Source organism: Protopterus annectens, chromosome 1.part1 (genome assembly GCF_019279795.1).
Source record: "Protopterus annectens isolate FY-2018-M chromosome 1.part1, PAN1.0, whole genome shotgun sequence".
NCBI lineage: Eukaryota > Metazoa > Chordata > Ceratodontiformes > Protopteridae > Protopterus > Protopterus annectens.
The window spans coordinates 579716266-579740527 of NC_056726.1; the positions used below are offsets into that span (position 1 = coordinate 579716266).

Consider the following 24262-nt stretch of genomic DNA (forward strand, 5'->3'; position numbering starts at 1 on the left):
CAGAAATAGCCTCTGAAAAGAGAGATTTGAGTAGCCCCTTCAGCAACAGTTTATTTTTCCTCTCTATCAACGTCCTGTTAGAGAAGTTCTTACAAATTCCACAGGGCGGATCAACTGATAAATGAGGCACACCCAAACAATAGACACATAGAGAATGTGCATCTGAAGTAGGTAATTTATGCCCACAATCTGAACATCTCTTAAATCCTGGACTACCTTTTTTATCCATGATAGAAAAGAATGAAATCAGAGAAAATACCAGCAATGGTACAAGAAATACCCAAAGGTAAAGAAGAAAACAGGTCTACCAACGATGGTATAGAAGAAATACCTCGCGGTAAAAAGATTGAAAAATTTTAAGAAGAGATAGTCGCTAAATGCGATAAGGTAAGAGAAAACAATTTAGGCACTTTTCTGAGAGAAAAAGTTATTTTAGACTAGAATTACAACAAATATTGTCCTTAGCTCAAGAGAAGTAGCTTGACACGACCGAATGGCGACGTGGCAAACAAAATCTGGGGTAACAGGGAGAGGGGAATTCTGGGTAAGTTTTAGCTCGAGAGTTTATACCTGACACGAGCTTGGAAAATGGCCGGCTAGGTTCCGAGGTCAGAACTGATACCCGTACGTAAGGAATGAATGAGGATTAACAATATCGGATCTTTTATTACAGTAACAATAATAATATCCTTTACTACATAATAAAGCATTAAATAATATCCTTTACCACAGCATCCTGGAAGGCAAAAAAAATTTTACCTTCTCAGACCACAGAGACTCATTCACAGAAGCAAAAAAAAAAAAGCAAAGCGTTTCTCATTTAAATAGCAGATCTCCTATCAATATTCAATCATCAGTTACCAATAAGTAAACATTTTCCAATGTCACATACAGCAGCAATATGCTTCATAATTAAATAGCAAATCTATTGCTAGTAATCAAATGGCAGCTACCAATTCGTAAAAATTTTGCATCAAAGGAACAAAGTATCATCAGCTTAGTCACATTACATAAATACAAAACAAACTAACAATTAGTACAACAAAAATCCTAAATATAAGATTCCTACATAAATGTATGCAGCACTTTTATGCTTAACTATACTACACTTAATTTAAGTGGCAAATCATTTTAAAAAGGGAACTAAACACATTACTGAAAATTTTGGTTTATTAATATCCAATCAAAGTTAAAATCTAACAATGACCTCTATTACTCAAAAGTCAGACTTGACCGAGCATGGACATGTTCAGTTTCCCCAAATTTTAGGGCCGCAATTTGACTATTATGAAACTGAACAAAATATTTACTAACAGCATGGTCAAGATGTCCATTCCGAATACCAAAGACATGCTTCCTAATATGTGCGTGCACACACACACATCCACGCGCACACACACACACACACACACGTGCACACCCCCGCGCGCACACACACGCACACACGCACATAGCCAGCCTGAAAGTCACAGCTACATGAAGAGTGTGACAAAGACAAATTAATACACCGTGTGCAAACGTAGCACTGCAAATGACAGGCTCATTAATGCTAACCTTTCTTTCATTTACTGTATTAATGTTGAACTATGTAAACCTAATCCACATTGTGCAAAAAAAGAAGTTGCATCTTACCCATAACATTCTATCAGAGTTGTCCATCTTCATCTGTCATCAGCTCGTGGGTTCGGTTCCAATTCTTCGGAAATGACTCGTCTATTTCTATAGCTCGTGGACTCCAAAAACTCTCTAGCAAATCCCTTACCCATAATGCTTAGGGTAGATTACCTCAAATCGAGTTTGCTGGTAAGTGAATGAAAGGTGCAAAAATCAATTAAGAGCGGCCATACCCGGAGAAGAATTATTTTCCATAAGGAAAAATCTCAGGTGAACGCCTGCTCTTCCAGGATAACTGTCAGGGGAAGGAGGGACGGGAATTGATGGCAGATGAAGATGGACAACTCAGATGGAACATTATGTTAAGATATAATTTCTTTATCTGAAGTTATCAATCGTCATTCTGTCATCAACCTGTGGGACAGAGTCCCCAGCTATTTAGAATCCTGTGTGGATTCATGGAAGGATATTCCTGAGCACCATTCAACCAAATGATGCTTTTTCCCCTAGAGACCAGATCTAACTTGTAATGAGTAAAAAAGGTATGGGTAGACGCCCAAGTTGCAGCTGCACAGATGTCATCCATAGATGTTCTTAACTGGAAGACAGCAGAAGTAGCTACCAATCTAGTTGAATGTGCTTTCAGGGGTACAGGCAAAGAAATACTCCTAGTCCTATAAATGAAAGAGATACAGTTCGAAATCCACTTAGCTAGGGTTACTTTGTTCACAGGTTGTCCTAATTTATTATTTGAAAAGGAAATAAACAGCTGATTGGTCCTGCCAAGGTAGAGTCTTAGTTATCTGTGAATATCTAACAGATGTAATGAGTACTCACCCTTGTTAGAGATATTTGAGAAAAACACTGGAAGGTTAATGCATTGATTAAGGCTAGTTTTCAGAACTACCTTAGGTAGAAAGGATGAGCTGGTTCTGAGAGAGACCCTATCCTTATGGAAAATCAAATCAAATACGGTGGTCTACATGAAAGTGTCTGAATTTCCGAAATTCGTTGAGCCAAGGTGATGGCTACCAAAAAGAAAGTTTTACAGGACAGAAACTTTAGATCACACCTAGAGGCCGGCTCAAAGGGGGATTGTGTCACAGCTTGCAGCATCAAATTAAAGTCTCAAGGAGGAGTAGGATCCTTGTAAGGGGGTTTTAGGAGGAGTGCACCTTTTAAAAAGGCTTTACAAGGCCTATGTGAAGCGATGGATGAGCCAAGGAAACCACTGTGGAAATTAGAACTGGCTGCCATTTGGTGTTTAACCAAAGAGGTGAAAGCACCATCAGTGTAAATGGAAGCTAGAAAATTAAGAATTTCGTGAATTAGCGCTGAAAAAGGACCAAGGTGATGTTGAGAGGCTCAATGAAGGAATGAATCCTTTCCATTTACTTGCGTAAAGTTTGCACGTAGATAGTTTATGAGATGAAAAAAGTATGCATCTGACTATGGAAGACAGCATATCATGCCCAGCCACTAATGGAATTGGAGAAACCAAGCTGCTTGAGAGTTGTAATGTCTGGGTGACTGACGCTCCTCAGGTGTGACAGGAGTTCTGGAGTTGGATCCAGAATCCAAGGTTGCTGTACCAGATGAGGCCAAAGGAAGGGGAACCAAATTTGCCGAGGCCAAAAAGGGGGAAACTGAGGATGACATTGCCCCTTAACTTGCCTGCTTTCTGTAGAAATGTGGGAATTAGTGGGGTCAGAGGAAAGACATAAAGGAGACCGGGTAGCCAAATGTGAAGTAGAGAGTCCCTCGGTAATTCCCCCTCTGGGGGGATGAGGGCAAATTAGCTACTGCATTTGTTTTTCAGAGGGGAGGCAAAAAGGTCGTAGCAAGGCTAGCCCCATGGGCAGAATTATCCTTTCCAAAACTTTTGGATTGAGGGACCACTTGTGAAATAGAAGGATGCACCTGCTCAATTTGTCTGCTATCACATTTGACTTACCCGGAATATGCATTGTAATCAGAAAGCAGTTGGGCGAGATCATCCACTGCCATATTCTGAGGGCTTCTCAGCATTAGGGGTAAAATCTGGTTCCCCCTTGGTTGTTGATGTTACCAGACCACTGACATGTTGCCTGTCTAAATCACAGTCATCCTTAGAGGTAGAGAGTCCTGGAGTGCGTGCAACGCCAATAGCACTGCTCTCATCTCTAGAACATTTATGTGCAGATCGGCCTCTGTTGTGGACCAAGTGCCTTGGGCTGTCTTTCCCTGGCAATGCCCCCACCCCCCCTCAAGCTGGGTAGCGGCCGTGGTCACCATGGTCTTGGGTTGAGGGGGAATGAATGGACACCCTTGTAAGACTTGTTTTGAATGAATCCACCGTAAGAGATCTCTCTTGCATGTGTTTGTGATTAAGATTGGCATAGACAAGGGATGCTGAAGGATAGACCATTGAGCTGCAAGAAAACATTGTAAAATTCTTGTGTGAAACCTGGCTAGGGGAACAAGAGTTATAGCAGCCGCCATTGATTCTAACACTTGAAGTACTAGCCGTGCTGGAACTCTGCTTCTTTGTAATAGCGTATGGACTTGATTCCGAGTAATTTTCAATCAAGACGGAGGAAGTGAGGCAATGGAGGTTCTTGTGTCCAACAGAGCTCCTATGAAACTTGGCTTCGAAAAATCCTTGCTGGAACCAACACAAAAACTGATTGTGATGCTTAGATGGCCGCATACTTGCAAGACTTTCTACTTTGCTGTTAGTAGTAGTGGAAATGAGTCAGTCGTCTAACTACGAAAATACCCAAAATCCTTGCAGTCTTAAGTAAGCTGCTACTACTGCCATGCATTTGGTGAACACCCTGGGGGCTGTGGTGAGACCAAAGGGTAGAACTCCGAATTGGTAATAACCAGCTCCCAGCTGGAAGCAAAGGAATCTTCTGGAACGCCTGTCCATCTTTATGTGTTAGTACTCCTGAAGATCTACAGAGCACATCCGGTCGTCCTTTCCTAAAAAAGGAAGAATGGACTGAGCCATGACCATCCAGAATTTGGTTTTTCAAACAGATTTGTTCAGTTCTCTGAGATCCAAAATTGGTCTTCAATCTTGTCTTTTTTGGCACTAAAATGAATCTTGGGTAAAACCCAGATTCTATTTCATCTGGTGGGACTTCTTGGATGACTCTTCTTCTGAAGATTTTCAATCTGAATGCCCGCTTGTTCCCTCTGACTGGGTGGAACATCAAGGAGTTTCTATGAATAGGGAAGAGGAAGGGAAAAGGGAATTATAAAGCCTCTGGAAATGATTCTCTGTACCAAACTATCGGAAGTGATTTTTTTGCCAGGCTTTTAGATGCAGGATAAGTGACCCTCAATTGCCTCCAGAGGTGGACAATCAGGCCTCTGTACAGGAGCGCTAGAAGGGTTTCCCGAGGAAGGAATCCCAGAAACACTGATGCTGCGGGCCACTAATGCCACGAGGGCGGAGTCTTCAATTATTGTCCCCCCCCCCCCACCGGAGGAACCTTCACCAGGTGTAGTCTGCGGGAACTCTTGGGATTTTCTGAACATTTTGACCATTCCTCATTTGTTCCTACAGAAGGACCTCTGAGGAGTGGAAAAACATGTTCATACTGCAGAAAGTGTTTTCCCATCCTTCCCAAACCTAGTTAAAGTATCTCCAACAGTTGGGCCAAAAAAGGAAGAGCCGTCAAAAGGGGCATTGACAAACTAAGACTTGAAGAACCCTCAAAATTGCACAAACATATCCAGGCGTGCCTCCTTATGGAAATACCTGAACCTACTGCTCGTCATTTCTTTGTTTACATGTGAAATAAGCCACATGGAAGACTTAGAAATGGAAGCCAGGGGAGCCAACCGAGTGGTGATGGATTCTTGCACCTCCTCAGAAACAGCTCCTGAGAGAGTATCTGACAGCTCCTTTATCAGATCTCTCTAGTAAATCTAGTAAAATGTGCCAGGTAATTCAAAGACCATAGGGCACAGGTCGATGAAACAAACTCACTTTCTGAATCTATCCATTGTCCGCAACTCCTTGTTGGGGGATAGAGAGAGGAACTTTCCTCCAGCAGTTCCTTTTTAGTGGCCATTGCTACCATCATGGCATCTACAGGAACTCCCTTTGTCGAGAAAGGGTCATCCTCCCAGGCTGTGGTAATTTTGTCTGGTCTCTTGGAAATTGGTTCAGTGGTGTCATGAGCCTTCCACATTAGACAAGAGATCAACTCAGTGAGCTCTTCGGCGGGTGAAGACACCCATGAAGTAGATGAGCAGGTACCGAAAGACAGCAGGTACATGGATTCCTCGGTTGAGGGACTTCCTCAAGCACCTCTCTGCCTGAGGATTTCCAAGATGTCTCCAAATGAGACACTGTCAGGAGGTGATCTGGAGGACTCTTCCCCCTCATAGAAATCCGTGTCTTCTGTGACGGATTCTTTTGGAGAGTCTAAATGTTTATTCTTACACAATTTCTTCTGAGGGACCTCCTCAGGGGGGAATGCCTGGGGAGGTTTCAGAAGGAGAAAGGGTACCCTGCTAGGTAACCTGAAGTTGCAGAACCTGCTGACCCTGTGGAGGGTCTGGTTGACGCTCTGGGCCCGAAACAGCCAAGAGGCTCCAAGGAGGAAGGAACCGACCTTGTACTAGAAGTAGCCAATGCTCTCTTCACGACCTTGAAGGCTGACCTGCCAGCAAACGAGAAGTACTCTGGGACCGAAAGGCAGAACCTTGGCACCAAAGCTCCTCCCTGTACTGATGAGGTCCCCCGCGAGGCCAAAGTCAGACCTGAACTCATCCTTGTCGATTCACCGAGACGCTGAGATGACTCCGATTAAAAGGGAGCAGACCCCATTGACTCGAACAGACAGTCAAAGCTGCGGCCCAGACAGGACTCCAATTCCAACACAACCAAAGTGCTCATGGCAATCTTCTATTCTGAAGAAAAAGAAATATTCGGAAAAAACACTGTCGGTTCCAGAAAACTTGGAACCGAGGACTCTAAAGTACCTGTTGAGGTTAGAGGAGGAGGTATGGGGGGGGGGGGAAGAGAAGCAGGTGTTGGTGCCTGTTCAGAAGGGGTGGGAACCAAACAAAGTGACTTACACACCTTGGGCCCAAAGTATTTTCATCACTAACCACTCTATGTAGTCTTCAGTCAAACTCCTGGAAAAATGGACAGAGACCACCAAGGGGGACTTTGATCTGTCCAGGAATGGAGGCAGTGGCCTGTCAGTAAATGAGTCCACTGAGGGGGAATACTGAGTCCTTGGTCAGTGATGGCGAACCTATGACAAGTGTCAAAGGTGACACCTCGACGTTTTGGGTGACACACCAGCATTCACGAACACCCGAGTTACAAAGGAAACTGAATAAACAAAAATAAAAAAAATATGTGAGCCTGCACTTAACTGTTAAAACTCAGCAACAAAAAAAAGTCATTAACTGATAATCAAATCAAATGCAATGTGTTCCTTTTGTTCAGTTCAATTCAAACTTACTACTAAAAGTAGGGTAATTTTTTGCTACACTATTTTAATCCCAATTATCAGTGTGCATATTTTTTTCTCTATTGTAAGTCACTGACTTTTCCTTTACTTTTATAATACATAGTAGCATATATGATTGGACTATATATTTTTTAATAAATTAATTTGTAAAGAATCTTTTCTCTTTTTTTTTTGGGGGGGGGGGGGGATGACACGCCAGCACAGTGAAGATAGGCATTTTCCAAATTTTTGACAAGCCAAGCCCAAAAGGTTCATTATCACTGTCCTAGGTAGTGGAGTAAAGGAAGATGCCGATTGTTCCGGTGCCGATGAAGGAGTTGGGACCAAGGAAGCAGACATCAGTTCCAAGGCATGCTTCGGGGTCAAGGATTTAGAAATCAGTTCCAATGTCATGTTCCTTTTTGGGCTCAGTGCCAAGGAAGTACTCGGAACAAAGGCAGAGAGTTTCCTCACCTCCCAGGATCTAGAGGAGGAAGGAGAAGCAGAAGTATGCCCAAATTTGTATTTAGTCTTGACCTGAACCGGACATCCAGATATGGCCTCCCCAAAAGAGGAGGGAAGTAGGCCTTTCAGAATTACTTTGTTCTTTCTATCTACCGATGCTTAGTGACTGAAACCGTGTCAGACAGAGCAGTCCTTCTGCAAATGTGAGGGACCTAAGCAATATACGCAAAATGAATGCTGGTCTGAATAATTTTATGACCAAATTTCGTACATTTTTTAAAGTCAGCCAGAGCCTTCTGTTTATCTGCCATTTCTATGAAAAGTCAGTGACGGCAACACACACACACACATACCCACACACACACACAAAAGGTAGCACGCACATAAGAAAAAAACAACAGAGGTCAGAACGATTGAAAAAAAAGTTTTGTTTTTTTTTTTTGTTTTTGCATTTTTCTTGTTTTTAAAGGAAAAAAAAAAGAGTTACCAACAATGGTAACAGGAGACTTACCTAGCGGTAAAAAAGGAGGATAAGGGATACCAGCAATGGTATGCAGAGCTACCGAATGATAGACAGAAATGGAGGGAACGTGAAAGAAAGGAAGAAAATTCACCCAAAAAAAAAAAAAAAAAACAGCTTAAAAATATTCAGAAAGTGCGATAGACCAATAAAAGGTTTGAAATAAGATTAGAAGAGAAAATTATAAAAATTATTTGACTTGACTGGTAAGGCTCGAGAGAGATGGAGAACCACGTCTTAAGTTGAGAGAGACAAACGAGATCTGAGGTAATCTACCATAAGCATTATTGGTAAGGGATGTGCTAAAGAATTTTTGGAGTCCATGAGCTATAAAACCAGCTGAGTCAGTTCACAAGGATCGGAACCAAACCCACAGGTTGATGACATAATGAAGACTGACAACTTCAGATAATCTGTTAAAATACCTGTAGTGCTTAATTTAACCAGTCTATGGTGTACACTTGTTCTAAGTGCATACTTTGTTGTGTTTTCAAGTACGTACTCTCTGGAAAAAAGAGAATTCTTTTCCACTGATGTTACTAATTGCACTTTGACCGAGAAAAAAATAGCACTAGCAAAAAAAAAAAAGGGGGGGGGGGCTGGGGAAGATAAGAAGCTTGCTACCAGTTAGCTACAAATACCATCTTCCCAAATAATAAGTACTTAAAGCGATAACCGCTCTCAAACTTTGAAAGTGAATAAACACTTAGAAATAACACACACCCAACAAAAACACTTTCAGTAGATTTAAGAAGGTACACCATTTACGTGTAAACAATATAGTCTTAAATACTTGTGTATCAGGTGTTTGTGTACTCAAGTGGAGAGTTTCAGGCAGTTTAATGCCAAGGAACTGGGGTCCAAGTTGTATACTTTGACACCTTTATTAAAATATCACTTAAGACATAGTCAAACATACATTAAAAGACAAGAAAAAAAAACATATTTAACATTGTTCCATTTGCATAAATAATACATTACATTGTTTTTCTTTATTAACATCTGTCTTTCAGTCCAACATTAAATAAATCACTCAATTCCTGCCTTCCTTACACCTCTTCCTGAACATTACTATGCATGTACTGTTCCCACAAATTCCATTTATTTCTATGTAGGTCACTCCATCCCTTTTCTAAAGATCGCTCTTCCAGTTATTATATTTATTTTATTATTTATTGACCTTTGTTAATCGGGTTTGTCCAACTGGGCTTGTGGCCCATTTTCAGTGGAGACCCGAGGAGAAAAGCTCCAATAATACATTTTAAAACAAGTACAATTTTAAACAATATTGATATAATAGCAGTTGTAGCAAAACGATTCACATATGTTGGGATACATGCATAAAGTTAAAGTTGCATTAAAAAGAAGCTAAGTAACAATTTTACATTGATATAGTTCAATAGGTCAACAATTAACATTTTTTTGTTTGTATAAAATTGTGCAAATGCATAGTAGACACATTGGAGAGAGAGGTGTAAGTAATGAGGTACTAAGTATGGTCCTTTTGAGGGTACATAAAGGGAAGGAAGACTAGGTAGGGTCATGGCAAGGGCAGGTTCTGTAATTGAGAAAATAAGCTTTTAAATTCACTTTCATTTTTAAAGTGTGAGGTGTGGGAGATTGAACGTAAGTCAAGGGGAAGTTTGTTCCAAGCATGGGCAAGGGAGTGTTTGTAGAGTAGTTTGCCTACTGACCTTTTTGGGTGGTAGATATCAAGTAATTGTTGTTTAGAAGTACGGAGGGACCAGGATGGGATGTAGATGGAGACTAAGGAAGATAGACATGGACAGAAGGAGGGTTTATAAAGAATACAGTGTAGCATATGAAATTGATAAGATAGCAGAAACTGGGGAAGTTCAACCCATTGAAGAGAGTTTAAAGAAATGCAGTGGTGTGAGTTGCATGGGGAGTTAGTAATGAATCTGGCTATTTTATGGTAAGTCTGTTGCAGTTTGTTTAGAGTGGAGGCCTGGATATTGGTAAGAACTGGGCGATAAGAGGGAGGGGAGGAGGAGTGCCTGGCCCAGGGTAAGTCTAGATTCAGGGGTTAGGAATTTTTTTGTTCCGATATAGCAGACCTAGTTTCTGGTTTGTTTTTTTATACACTGGAGTATGTGTAGGTTGAACTTGAGTTCGTCATCGATAATGACCCCTAGGAGTTTTGTGTGGGTGTCAGGTTGGATATTTGTATTGTTAAAAGATGTAATAAAAAAGGAAGTTTTGTGATGAGAAAGAGAACGGGGAAGGAAAAGTAGGAATTTGGTCTTTTTGGGATTTAGGATCAATAGGTTGTGAGAGAGGCATTGTTCAGTGGATAGTAGGGCCTGTTGGGTCAGGGAGTGTAGTTCAGGAATGTTATTTGAGATGGATAGAAGTGTGGAGTCGTCAGCATACTGAATAAGGGAGGATTCTTTGCATGAGGTGTAAAGATCATTGGTGAAGATGTTAAACGAAAGGGGTCCCAAGATGATGTTGGAGAACACCAGTGGAGATGGGAAAGAAAGGTGAGGAGGATGAGTGCCATTTGACAGATTGTTCCCTGCCAGATAGGTAACTATTAAACTAGGCAAGCGCGGAGAGGGATAGGTGGAGATTTGCGACTTTGGATAGTAGTAGAGGATGAGAGACAGCATCAAAGGCTTTGGAGAGATCTAGGAAGAGACAGGAAAAGAGTTTATTGTTGTCTAGGGCCTCTGCAATGATATGAGTGAAGGACAGGAGGGCAGTGGTGGTGCTGTGGTGAGGACGAAATCCATGTTGGGTAGGGGTAAGTAAGTGGTGTGTGAGGAGATGATTGAGAAGCTGTGAGTGAATACATTTTTCTAATATCTTGGAAAAGGGGGACAGAATGGCAATGGGTCGGTAGTTTGAGGGGGTCAGTGGAGTTTCCACCTTTATGAAGAGGGATAGTGAAGAAAGATTTCCAAAGGGTGGGGACAGTTAATTCCAGAATAGATCGATTAATTAGTATAGATACAGGATAGGCAAGTGAGTCAGCAGCAAGTTTGAGGAATGTAGGAGATAGATTGTCAGTGGAAGGAGAGCAAGGTTTTAGCTTGAGTAGTAGAGATTTGATGTAAGTAATGGAAACTGGCTCAAAAGAAAACAAAGTTGTGTTAGTGGGAGTTGGAGAGGTGGGTGTCGAAGTAGAGTTTGGCTTAGAGGTTACCAGATTTTGGATGGAAGAGATAAAGTGTTTATTCAGGAGGGTAGTTGTTTCCTGAGAGGAAGAGTTAGGGTATGGGTAGGGATTAGAGGGCTTTCCAGGATAGAGGATGTTGTTGAGAGTTGATCAAAATTTTTGAGGATTGGATTTGTTGTTAAGCTGAGCAGAGCTATAGTATAACCTTTTGTCATTAGTTGTATGTTTTTTTGCAAGGTTCCTCAGTTGCCTGTATTTTTGAAGAAAGGGTGGTTGTTTAGTGTTAGCCCAGGTTTTCCAAGCATGATCTCTTTGTTTCATAAGGGACCTAGTCTCTTTGGAGAGCCAGGGAGCATGGTTTGATTTTGCTCTGATCTTCCTAGAGGGAGCTAAGGAGTTTAGAGTATTCATGAAGATGTTATTGAAAGGGGGGAGGTGTTTTAGAATGGACCAATCTATGTTGTGGAGAATGGAGTTAAATTGGGGTGAATTGAAAGTCGATAGCTTTCGACAGTCTTTGATAAGGTGGGGTTTAGGAATATGGGAGTAGTGTCATAAGATGGTGGTAGGGAGAGGATCACTGAGGGAGTCAGGTAAGGTGGTGGGATTGTGGTACTGGTGGGGGAAATTGGTAAGGATCCAGTCTATGATGGAGCTGGAAGAGGAATTTTTATGGAAACGAGTGGGAGATGCTATAAGTTGGTGGAAGCTGTGTAGGTGGATACTGAGTTGGGGTGAGTCATTTATGAGTTTAGACCAATCAGTGTTGACATCACCAAGGATAAGTGTCTCATATGGTATGTTGTGGGAGAACCAAGATAGGATGTTTTCAAGAATGGGCAGATTGTTACCAGGAGGAAGGTAGATAGAGGCAATTCAAAGTTTTTTGTGGGGATTCAGATGGCAGTTAAGGATGATGATTTCAGCTGGGAGGAAGTCAGGAATTGGGGAAGGGTATGGTGAGAGGTTAAGAATGTTTGAGTAGAAGATGGCCATGCCACCACCTTTTTTTACAGGTCTATCAGATTGGAAGATATTATAACCTGGTGGGAGTAGTATTTCACTATTTGAGATGTGTGGCTTGAGCCAGGTTTCAGATAGGGAGAAGATGTGAGGTGTATTGAGAGCTATCCATGAGTGCAGCTCAGTGACTTTATTTGCTAGACTCTGAATATTCAATGAGTAAATAGTTAAGTATTTGGATGGAGATGATTGTTGTGACTGAGGTTGGTGACTGTTAAAGGAGTAAGATGGGGGCAGTGTAGAGGTAGTTTTGGGGACAGAAGAGAGGCCAGGGTTGGGATGGATATCTCCAGAACAAAGTAGGTTTTTAGGGAGGAGAGAGTGTGTAGTAGATGCTAGATGGAGTTTGTATAGTTTTGACTTAGCTCTGTGGGAAGATTTAAAAACCTGTATTATGGATAGTTTATACAGACTTGAGATAGAGGTAGTAAAGAGATTAGGGGAGATAGTAAAAGATGAAGTAGTTGGATATATGCTGTATGAGTGAGAAGTTGGTGAACATAGGAGTGGGTCAGAGAGATTGGAGTGGTAAGAGGTGGAGATAGAGGGAATAAGGAGTAGTGTAGAAGATATTAGAAAATAATACATGTTGGAATAAAATATGGTCAGACAGAGTAGGTAGAGAGACAGTGGTATAGATGAAGTGGTGTTGACAAAATTGACAGAATAGTAAGGTGGTTGTGGCAATAGGCAGGAAGTGGAATTGTAGTGGCCAGTGGGACAGGAAGGGGAGGGATAATTTGGTATAAAGGTAATTGTAATGGGGGTGGGTGTGAATGGGGGGTAGGGGAGGGGAGCAAAGTGAGCCCGAGCGTAGTGAGGGCGAATGGAGCGGGGCTAGCACCCTGATCAAGATGAAGTCATAGAAACAATCAGAAAAGATAGTGAAAAACTAGCTTGAGAGACAAGGATATAAAGTTTCTAAAGGTATAGTCACCAGAAATAAAATAAAAAGAAATAAAATATGAGCAGAAGTAAGCTTACAAAAGGACACTGGCCTCAAGCTACACAAGTAGATTTACTTGAAGGAAACCCAGTGCTGTATGGTTAAAATACGCTACAATACAGAGGGGCTTTGCAGTTCTTTTATTTCTTTTATAATATTCAATATTTCAAATACAAATCGTTTATATTTTGATTTCCATTGTTTTTCTATTAACTGCTGTTTTGGCAGCCAACAGAATTAAACTTAATAAGGCCTTACTATATCTAAGCAATTCAGATCCTGTGTCCAAGCTAAAAAGATAATTTCCTTAGTCACAGGCATTTGGATCCACTAGTATTTCTGACAGTATTCTCTAGGTTTTTTTTCCAAATCTGCCAGCACATTACATTCCCAAAAATATGTTCCCAGTTACATCTTTCTTTCCCATCACACCTCCAAAATGTATCTACCTAACTGCTCAGGTGGTTTAGAGAGAGAAAGCCCTGACTATGGCCCAGCAGACCCAGGTGAAATTAATTGCACGGGCAAATCAAGGAGCAGGAGGGAAGGGATGGGCATGCCTATCCCAGGTGGGTGGGTGGGTGCTCACAGATATGCTCTCTATGGGGAGTTGCCCTCATTCTTCAATGCCTTATGTCAAAAACAGAAATCCCCCAAGACAGAGGCATAGACGAAATGAGCCAAGCTCCCAGAACACCCTAAGGATGCACGACCAGCACAAGCAAAATGCAGAGCGAGTCTGGGGGAGGGGGTTTGGAGAGCAGCTCAAAACAATGGGTAACTGGGTACTGGGGGAGGGGTGGGCACACTCTCAAACCTTATCTCATAATGAGAACATTTGCTAATTGAAAAAAAATAAAACTTTGGTTTCATTCCCAAGAACAGCTGCCACCACTCTCCCATTCTATTCAATGTCAGAAACATCCAAAGACAATGTACTTTACACTGACTTCTTGCTGAAAAGTGAGAAGTAGCTGAAGAGACTGGAGATCAAATCAATCAACGTGGTCCTTGAGATGAAACTGGTTGGAGTTCTCAGGCCTGGTTTCCCAATTCCCTTCTTTCTGCTGGCCCTGCTCATGATGTCCTTTTCAAACAGCTGTATTATACTTCAGGAGTGCAGGTACCATCAACACAAGGAAAGCTCAAGCTTCTTCTGCCTCCTTAACAAGGTAACAGGGATGCTGTGCTTTGATCCCACAGACTAGAAGCAATGCTTGTAATGGATCTGATTTGTGGTCAGGTAAAAGTGCAATCACTCAAAAGGACTGTGCAGTTTTGTCACCAAACATTGTTACTTTACAGTAATGGGAAGCAAAATCCAACATTGTAAATGACTCTCAAAGTGTATATCTTACTACAAAAATTCAAGAGCAGGGGAAAGAATTCAAACCCTACTATAGAAGCCTCCTCAAAGGACATAACACTTTAAACAATGTGCAACTTTCAGAATTTTCAAGCAACTATGCTGCTCTGATGAAATACATACAAAAGTATTTTTCTAGCTTTTTTCAAAATTTCTATAAAAAAAAGGTAGAGGAAAAGTAACACATAACCAATATCCGTGGAAATATTCAAACAAAATGACCAACCTGGTATCAAATCCACGGACAACAGCTCCCATAGATTTAGCAGCCCCAGCAGCTGCCAAACCAGCCACTCCACCTCCAATAACAAGCACCTGCACAGAAAGAAAAGTTTTAATGGAGCTTGTAACTAGTAAACAGCTTAAATGATATTAAAGAACATAAGTACAAAATGTGAGTAAAAAAATTCACTTTTACACCTCAGCAAGAAATAATATACCCGTTTGGCTCAATGTGATAAAGAAACAGCAAATGAGACAGAATGTGATATAGCCCATTCATGGTCTGAAAAGCTGTTTAAAGATTTGGAAGATGAATAAATTAAAACTCTCATTTGTACTTTAGTATAACTAGGAAAAAAGGAAACAAATGTGTATAGTGTCTGTTGTAAGTAAAGTCTGTTTTAAAACTCGCAAATGAATAAAGGGTATAGGTAATGAGGCTACAGAAAGTAGAAATGAACAAAACCTTAAAGATGAAGAAACACAGAACACAGCATTACAGAATACTGGCAGGAGTTAAAAGAATGGATATGATTGTCACAGTAAGCCACACCACAATATGCAAACACCCACACACACAGGCACACACAGATAGACAAAATATATTGGTCTTACTACAGTTATCAGTTTAAACAATGTAGTAAATTTATAAAAGTTACTTTGGATAAATGCAAAACAGTCAGTCTGTATTATAATTGCGTATTTACCGGTTTACTACATAAATCCACTAGGCACAAGTGCTTTTTTCACAGATTTTTCTGGGAACAGCATTGTCTTAAACGATAACTATGGCCCAAAAATAATACTTCCTTTCCCCAGAGTGCATTTTCTTCTCTGTAGAATTATTCCAATGCTTCCCCATGTTAAAAAGCCTGACTTAAATTGTCTTCCTCTCTGGCATTTCTATTCCAGGCAGCTTTCACAGTGTACACTATTTGTAACCCCATTATTTTCCTACCAGGCCTACACAAAAGTCTTCTACTTGCTTGGAGTAGAAAAAAAAAATAAAACCAAAAAAAAAAAAAAACACGGTACCTTATCCCAAACCAAAACTCCCATTCTTCCATCTATCTAAAATGTGCAACACTAACACTGCCACTTAAAATGAGAAGAAAATGTGAACATTAATTACTTCAGCTAGGAAGCTCATGGCATGGCTATTTACTGTTTCTTCACATTTAGGCCAGGATTCATGAAGGTGTCATGACACGAAAAACCTCTGTGTACACATCACGTTACCCCTTTTTTGCTATCCAGCAACTACCTCAACATAGTACTGCATGCCGTGCTGAATGCTAATGAGGCATTCTGAGGAAATGTGCTCTTTTCCCCAGAAACACCTCCAGGAAGGCATCTGCATGCCAAAGGATTCAAGAAATTGCTCAGCTGTGTAGATTAGCACTGCAAATTAACCGAATGAGATCTTACCTCATCTTTGTTAGCATGTCTCTAAATCACAAATTATCACATCATAGGAACAGGGCATTTTAATGAATATCCAAGGTTTGTTTTTTTTTTTTAAATGAATTAATGTGATTCAATATTATTCACCATGGGCATTTGTTAAAAGTTTTCAAAACGTGTGTCAAACCCTTTCAATGTGGAACAGTGTGGAATACAGAATTTAAGATTCAAAATTAGGAACAATCTTCATAATGAGGTATAGTTGATTGTTATGCCTTACCCCATGACATTCCGGAAAAGCACAAGGCCTATGCTAGTTATTATAACTCATCTCTCCTTTAACCTGTAATTTGTTATGTATCAGCCACCACCTGAAAGCTATAGCAACTTTACTTCCACATTTAGCATTTTTAAGCAATCTTGACATCTTTAGCCAATACTCCCCACCATGGCTAACAATGAAGCTCTTATGTCCACACACACAACACCTTTTAATTTGTTATTTTCTATGTCCCCATATTCAGACTTCTATGTAGCAACTTTTGGATCACTCCCGATTCTCAACCCAAATTTTGATGGAAGTGCCTTTTCCTGAACAAAAATACATTTATGTAATTAAACCTGAAAATGGTAAACACTTTATCGCTCTTACGAGTCAACTCCAAGACTGACTCCACAGACAGCCACAAGTATCCACAGTTTACAAGGCAAAGGGAGGAACTCAAGAAGGTTGCTAGGTAATTTTTCCATATCACAATGCGCGCGCGCGCACACACACACACACACACACACACACACACACACACACACACACACACACACACACACACACACACAATTTAGAGTCCTCAATCCATCTACTGCTTGTCTTTGGAATGTGGGAGGAAACCAAAGCGCTCAAAGAAAACCCACGTGAACACAAAAAGGACATGCAGACACTGCACAGAAGGAATACCAGATAAGAAAATGAAATAGAAAACCTCTTGTTATAAAGTGACAACAATACCTGTTGTGCCAAAGTGCCGCCCGAAGTGGTAAACTACTCCATGTCAAATAAATAAGACCAGATAAATAACTACGAACAAAAACAATCTGAAAAGATATTAAAATCAGACCAGGAATACCAGTATCCTGAATACCATCATGCTGGCAAACCATGTTTCGACTCCTAACCCACAGTTATACCTTCTCTTATAAACACAGATCATGATACAATCATCTTTAATCTAAGAGGAAAATCATATTCAATCATGAATACTTCACCAGTCCTAGACTTTACCAGTGGAAACTGTGAAGCAATAATGATACTCTTACGAAAATAAACTGGGATACTGTTTTCAGTGATCGTATAAATTTATTTGAGATGCTACTAATGAGTTCTATTACAAACTCTTCCATGTGTGGGCACATACTGGCAAAACATACATATACTGGTAGATCTAAAGAAATACCCATTTGGATGAAACACAAAATAAGATATGCAGACTATACAACACAAGAGAGATACTACTTAGCCTTCAAAAATTGGCCTAGTCACATGCTGAGATTTTCTTAGCAAATCTTCCAGCTTTAACCATGAACCCAGCTTGTGTTCAAAGTTTGAAAGCAATAGTAAGACATATTTTAACTACATCAGAAAAATGAAAGGAAAAATTTGTGAATGCAATGTCAATAAACAAAGTAATCACCCAGAAATAGGACACAGCAAAAACAGGATATTTCCATGCAAACTTCACAATAAAAAATATTTCATGGTGCTAAGGAGGCAACTGAGATGTTTCTTACAACTATAGACATAACTGTTGCCACAAGATCCATGGGACCAAACGGCACTCCTACTGGTTCCCTAAACAGGACTGAGGAAGACTCAACTAAACTGCTGATCATACTAAAGAAAATGCTAGCTTGTGAATGTATCTCCAACCTATGGCAACAGGCTGTAGTGGCACCAGTTTATAAAGGCGGGAGGGTGGCTCACATCAGACCCAAACAATTTTACATCTACCAGCCCAACAAGTACTCTGTAAAATCATACAGAAAGTCATAATGGAGGTTATCCAAAATAACACACTGGACCATCTTTTGTTGGCTATGGAGCAATACGAGTTTAAGGGGAGATTTTGCCTTAAGAATCTTGTGGTATTCTTTTAAAAGGGTGTAACAGAACTTGAATAACTGACAGTAAATACAACTTACTGTGACCTGGATAAGGTTTCTGAAACTTTGGCAAAAGAGAATAAATTCACATATTAAAAGCATAAAATGTCAATCCATATGTAGTTCAATAGGTAAAACACTGGTTAAGCAAAAAGAATCACCAAGTCAGGGTTAGGACTTTGGTTTTTCTTGTCTATCCAAACGGGAATTACTAGTGGTAATCCACAAAACTATACATTTGCGACCACTTCTGTTTGGACTATTCTTTTCAGATACTGAGAAATACCCTCTTGATACCCATAAGTTAATACAATTATACTGAACTTCTCCAAGATGAACAAATACATCCCAGTGCAAAAGCAGTGCATCACTATGAAATATGGCATTAAGGATATAAATTATTATTGTAAAATAAACTGTCAAATTATAAAAAGTAACAACCTCATTAAAAAACTAGGTACAACAGAAGACAGAAATTTTAAACCTGACTGGTCTGTGTCTAAGAAAGTTGGAAAAGCATATTTTGTAACACATCCACTTTTGGTTACCAACTACCCTTTAAAAATTTGGAAACATATACCTCTAATGTAGGATATGCCCAAACATTCCTCGACTTAGCTGTTAAATAAACCTACTAGGGGACACAGCTTTCTCGACTGGATTCTTACAAATATGACTGTCTTCTTACACTACTCCTCTGGTATTTTTCTTCCCCAGGTAATGTGTGTAACCCTCTCCTTTGAACCCCAAAAGATAACCCCACTGAATTTAAAGACTACAAATATGCCATCATGAATATATTATGTAATGAAATATCATTATGCACTTACGACTGAACTTCCCTAACCTTAATACAGCAGCAAGCTTCAGTAAGGAATTTTACACCCATTTAGAAAAATGCATAGAGCTAGCAGTCCCTGCCAGAACAAAGTATCACAGGAAAGTCAACAACAAACCAATCTAGTAGACCACCAACACAAACAAGCTATACAACAAAAGAAACTCCTTACATTATTTAGAAGACCCAAAACCAATCTTCATGGATGATATCAAAAGCATTACACACAAAAAAAAAAAAAAAAAACCTTAAGAACACTATCAGATCTGCTAAAGGGGCAAATGAATATACTGTAGGCTGGTCAATGAAACCAAAGATAATTGTAAATCCTTCTTTAGCCATGTTATAAAATTGAAAAAAAGAAAAAAATGTGCAACACTGACCCTGAGACTTTAAATCAAAACCCCAAAATACCAGAATCCCTTGCTCTTTCAATTTTCACTAAAGATTACTTACTGATAGTTCTAACCAAGTACAAAACACTTCCTCCATGGGACCACACACTACACCCAATTGCTTAATTAATACGGTTAAACGTGCCCTTGCAGACACTCTTCTCAAACTGTTTAATATAAATGTAAGTACTGTTTTTGTCCTTGATGAGTGGCACACTGCAGTGGTGATGTGATGCCCCTCTACATTGGTGGCCTTACAATTGTAAATGTAGACTTATGAACCTTATCTGCAAAACCAAGGAATAAATTAGAACAAACCACATAAATTATGATAAAGAACTTTGTTAGACCTGGCCCCCAACAGTCTGGTTTTCTAAAGGGTAGATCCTGGTCTATTTAATCAGTAAATATATTCAAAAGCTCTATGGAGACTGTTGATAGTGACCATGCATTACACAACAAATGACTGGTGCCAAAGCCACAAATTAAAACTCAATGTGAATAAATTATCCACCCAAGAAGAGTACTCCATTGATAAATCACCCCTAAAATTTGACTCGAGAGTTAGGGATCTGGAAACGTATGTAAACAGTAACCTGGCTTTGACTAACATGTAGCCAAGATAGTAAAAAAATCATTCTACGTCACTCAATTCATAAGAAACGGTATGGCATTCAGGTCCAAGGAAGCTATAGCACCACTCTGCTTGGCCCTTATCAGACCCATCACTGAGTACACAATGTCCTCCCTTTTGTCATATATCTAGCCAGGCTTTTGCAACAGTTGCCACACCCTCAAAGGTTCCTCACCAGGAGAATTCAAGATATGAACACAGTGTCCTATACGGATCACCTTAAGGCCTTATCTCTGTACTCAGTCCCCTACAGGTTACTGAGATGCAATCTATACCAAGCATACAAGGCATCCTCAGATCCAGCTCTGGATTTCTTGCACATTCACAAAACACATTGCACCAGAAACATTAGATCCACGGACCTGAACTTTGGCTGTGACATATGTAGAACAGGCTGCAAAGGGACCAATATGCGTCTCAAATGATACTTGCTCTATGGAATAAGCTCCCATCTATGTGAAATACAGTTCATCCCTGACCCTGTTCAAAAGGAACCTTGATCACTGAATGGGAAATCACAAATTCACCCCACCCTCTACCCCGGTTTGGACACCATGTCTCTGCTGGACAGAAGTCGACAGTAAGTAAATTAATCTCCAACTAACATACCCATCCACGTAACCCTTACCCTTATTTACTAACATACCCCATGACATAGGCATCCAAGGAACTCTGAGACAAAACTGGGTTGTGCTGCATGGCTAGGCTTACAAAGACCCTTGTGGTCATTAACCTACTATCCAACTATGAACTTGATGTATTTTGACCTGGCCTAGACCTTCAACAAAATTCACCATGATGGCATTATAAAAAGATAAATGCTTTAAAAAATTGACAAATATGTGGCAAGATGGATAGCAAACTGCTTGAAAGACAGAGCCCAAACAGTGCGAGTTGCAGGTACCTCATCAGAAATATGAAACTGAATAGCGGTGTCAATCATGATTCAGTTATTGGACTTCCCCTTTTTGGTACTTCTCAGTCCTCCAAGTACAGTGCCAAGAGCTCTTGCTAACAAATTCTGCAGATGATTGCAAACTGGGGGTTATTGTTAAGTCACCCTACAAACCCAAACCATCCAGAACAAACTCTCCCTTGTTAACTCTAGATGCATAACAAATGGGCTTATACTAAATGCTAAAAGTTGTAGCATCTTCACTTTTAGCAGACACCCTGCTCCAATCATCATACTGTCTAAACAATACATCACTACAAAACAAAAATGTAGTTAGCGACCTAGGTACTTGGGTTGATTGTTCTCTCACTCTATTGACCACCATGTAACAATAGCTGAAATACTTTTATTTAGCCAAGCTAATTGCCAGACAAATATCAAGGCCACGTGTACTTGCACTATACGATGATGGCTACTGTTTTTGAGCAATTTTGTACAGCATTTATTTAGTGTTGTGGCAAAAATCATCATTTCTCTGTTTTTTCTTTTTCTAGTTTTGTCTGCCTCCAAATTGCCTTGTCGAAGTTTGAATTAGCCAGGGATTTGGTCACTTGCTGTTCAACCTGCACCTGGGAGCTACTTATGCTGTGCTTTTACATTAAAAATCAAGTAAAAAGAATTGCTGGAGCTGTGCTTGGTTCTCAAGAAAAGATGTATCCATGATCAGCAGGCATTCTACTTTCAATTTCTAATAGTTTTTATTTCCATTTTGAAACCAATTAAAAATAACTTTTAAATGTACTTTTTGGTGCCCCCCACATGAGACAAACGCCTTTACCTGCTGTCTGAGTTGACTACGATCACAATCCACTAGATTACCGGTCATTAGCTATACAATTACCACTATCAAAAACACTTGAGAGGTGCAGCCATTCACAAATCTTGAACCATCTAATAACCAACAATCGTATCTAAAACTCACCATGGTTTCCTTCCCAATCAGAACACCGTCACTGCCCTTGTTAACTTTACTAAAATTATTAACCACCATTGCAATGATGGCAATTTAGTTTCCTACATCTTTGTCGAGATGTCCAAAGCTTTTGATATTGCCTCTCATTCCAAGTTCTTAACTACACTCTCGGAACCTGAACTTAGCCAGTATGCACTTACCTGTTTCCAGCAATATTTAACTGGACACCAGCAAGCTGTAAAATGGCAACAAAATCTCTCTTCATTACTGCCTGTAACTCTGGGAGTTCCACAGGGATCTATTCTAGAACCTCTCATTTTTTTTGCCTCCGTAGTTCAATATGCAGACAACTCTACCTTGATTTGTGCCACCCCAACACTACAAAAACTCCAAAAAAAAAAATAACCCAGCAGTCATTCAATGCTATGTAATCTTGGCTAAAGAATGTACAACTTACATTTAAACCTAACAAAACGTAACTCATGCGCTTCTATCAAACTAGAGCTGCAGACGCCCACCCAACATTCAATATTACATTGTCAAACCATACAATTACTTCTCCGGTTTCCCACACAAAATTACTTGGAATGGTCAATGACCATAACATAAAATTCGACATGTACATATCACATACCATTAAAAAAAAATTCACAAAAAAATAGGAACCCTGTACAGAAAATCGACACTTTCTAAATAAATCTTCAAAAGGCCACTATAGTAAGAACCCATCTTATCTCTACGCTACTATACAGCTCACACACTCTTAAAAACATTAAGAAATCTGACCTAGCAAAACTCAAAACTTGCTATAATAAAATTGTAAAGTTAGTCACAGAAACAAATTTTAGATCCTATCATTGTTCAGCATTAAAACAAATATCTTGGCTGGAACTACCAAATATACTTGCTTAAAATCAACTCACCTTCACCCATCGAATACTAAATCAGCCAGAAAAAACACCAGTACTTAACTCAATACATAACTCCAATAACAGGGTATCACGTTCCAGTAACAAATCATTCTCAAATATATCCAAACCTAACAATGCAGCTCGAGTTTCCCTTTACTCCAGTTAAACAGCCAAAACTTGTAATTCCCTGCCATTAAATATCAGAACTACTACTAATCCTTCCAGCTTTAAAAAACTTCTCAAATCACACCTATATGAATCATGGACCTGCTCTTGTACAGACCCTGGTTAGGAAATAGATGTCTTAAGGCAGCTAAAGGAACACAACCTGTTATTTTTTTATTTCAATAGTACACCCCCACTAAGCATTTGTATACTTAACTTGATGTTTTCTACCTACAATCACAGTACTGCTTATTCTTTGTATCGAACCTAGACTATATGATTTTATCAGTGAAATGTATAACATGTATTTTCATTTAGTACTTGTATCTGAAACTGAATCAATATTTTTATCTGCACATTGTACGTGTATATGTATCTTACTATTACTTACAAATATGGAGCTTTTCTCCCTGGGCCTCCACTGAAAAAGGACATTTTGTCCAGCTGTTCTTTCCCCAGAACAAATGTAAAATATTAACATCAGTGATTTATCTGGGTCTGAAACAAAGTTCAATGGTGTCTAGCTAACCTGAATTATCTTACAATAGTAGCAGGAGAAACCAGAAACTAAACGCAAAGCTAAACAATAAAAACAATTTTTGACTAAAATAATGTATTATGGTCCAAGTACAGAAAAAGTACAAGGCCCTCCAGGGTGTTTTGAGTATTCAGTCATTACTCTGTTCCATGGAATACCTACTGACCACACAATATCAGCTCCACACAAACACACAGCCCTAAAAGGATAGACAACTGAGCAAACAACAATAGTAGGGATAGTATAAACTATCACAAAATAGCACTATTCCTATTTTACAATTTTATATTAAATTCCTCTCAAAAGCGACTTCTTGTTTTTAACACAAAGCCACAAACCAAGGGTAATGTCAGTATGCTCCCTGTTGACATACCTTGCTAAAACATGTGCAAATGAGAGCAGAAGTGTCACAGGCAATGGAATCAAATGTTTAAAATAATATTATTTTACTAAATAAAACACATTATGATTATGCAGGATATTCAACTCTATCTTTTTGTTGCAAAATTATGTTCAGAGGGGTGAAAATGGAATATCAAGGATAAATTCTGCAGAAGGTGTTTACTGGTCCCTCTCCAAGTTGTGAAGCAATCCG

At 39.7% G+C, this 24262-nt stretch overlaps 1 protein-coding gene across 2 annotated transcripts in view; it reads right to left on the reverse strand.

Moving 5' to 3' along the window:
• Positions 1-24262, reverse strand: part of NNT (nicotinamide nucleotide transhydrogenase) — a 1308245-nt gene that overhangs the window by 951052 nt on the left and 332931 nt on the right. For both annotated transcript variants that reach the window (XM_044076912.1, XM_044076918.1), the window contains exon 6: positions 14762-14850. In XM_044076912.1, the coding sequence (XP_043932847.1) occupies positions 14762-14850 (89 nt within the window). The remainder of the gene's footprint in view (positions 1-14761; positions 14851-24262) is intronic.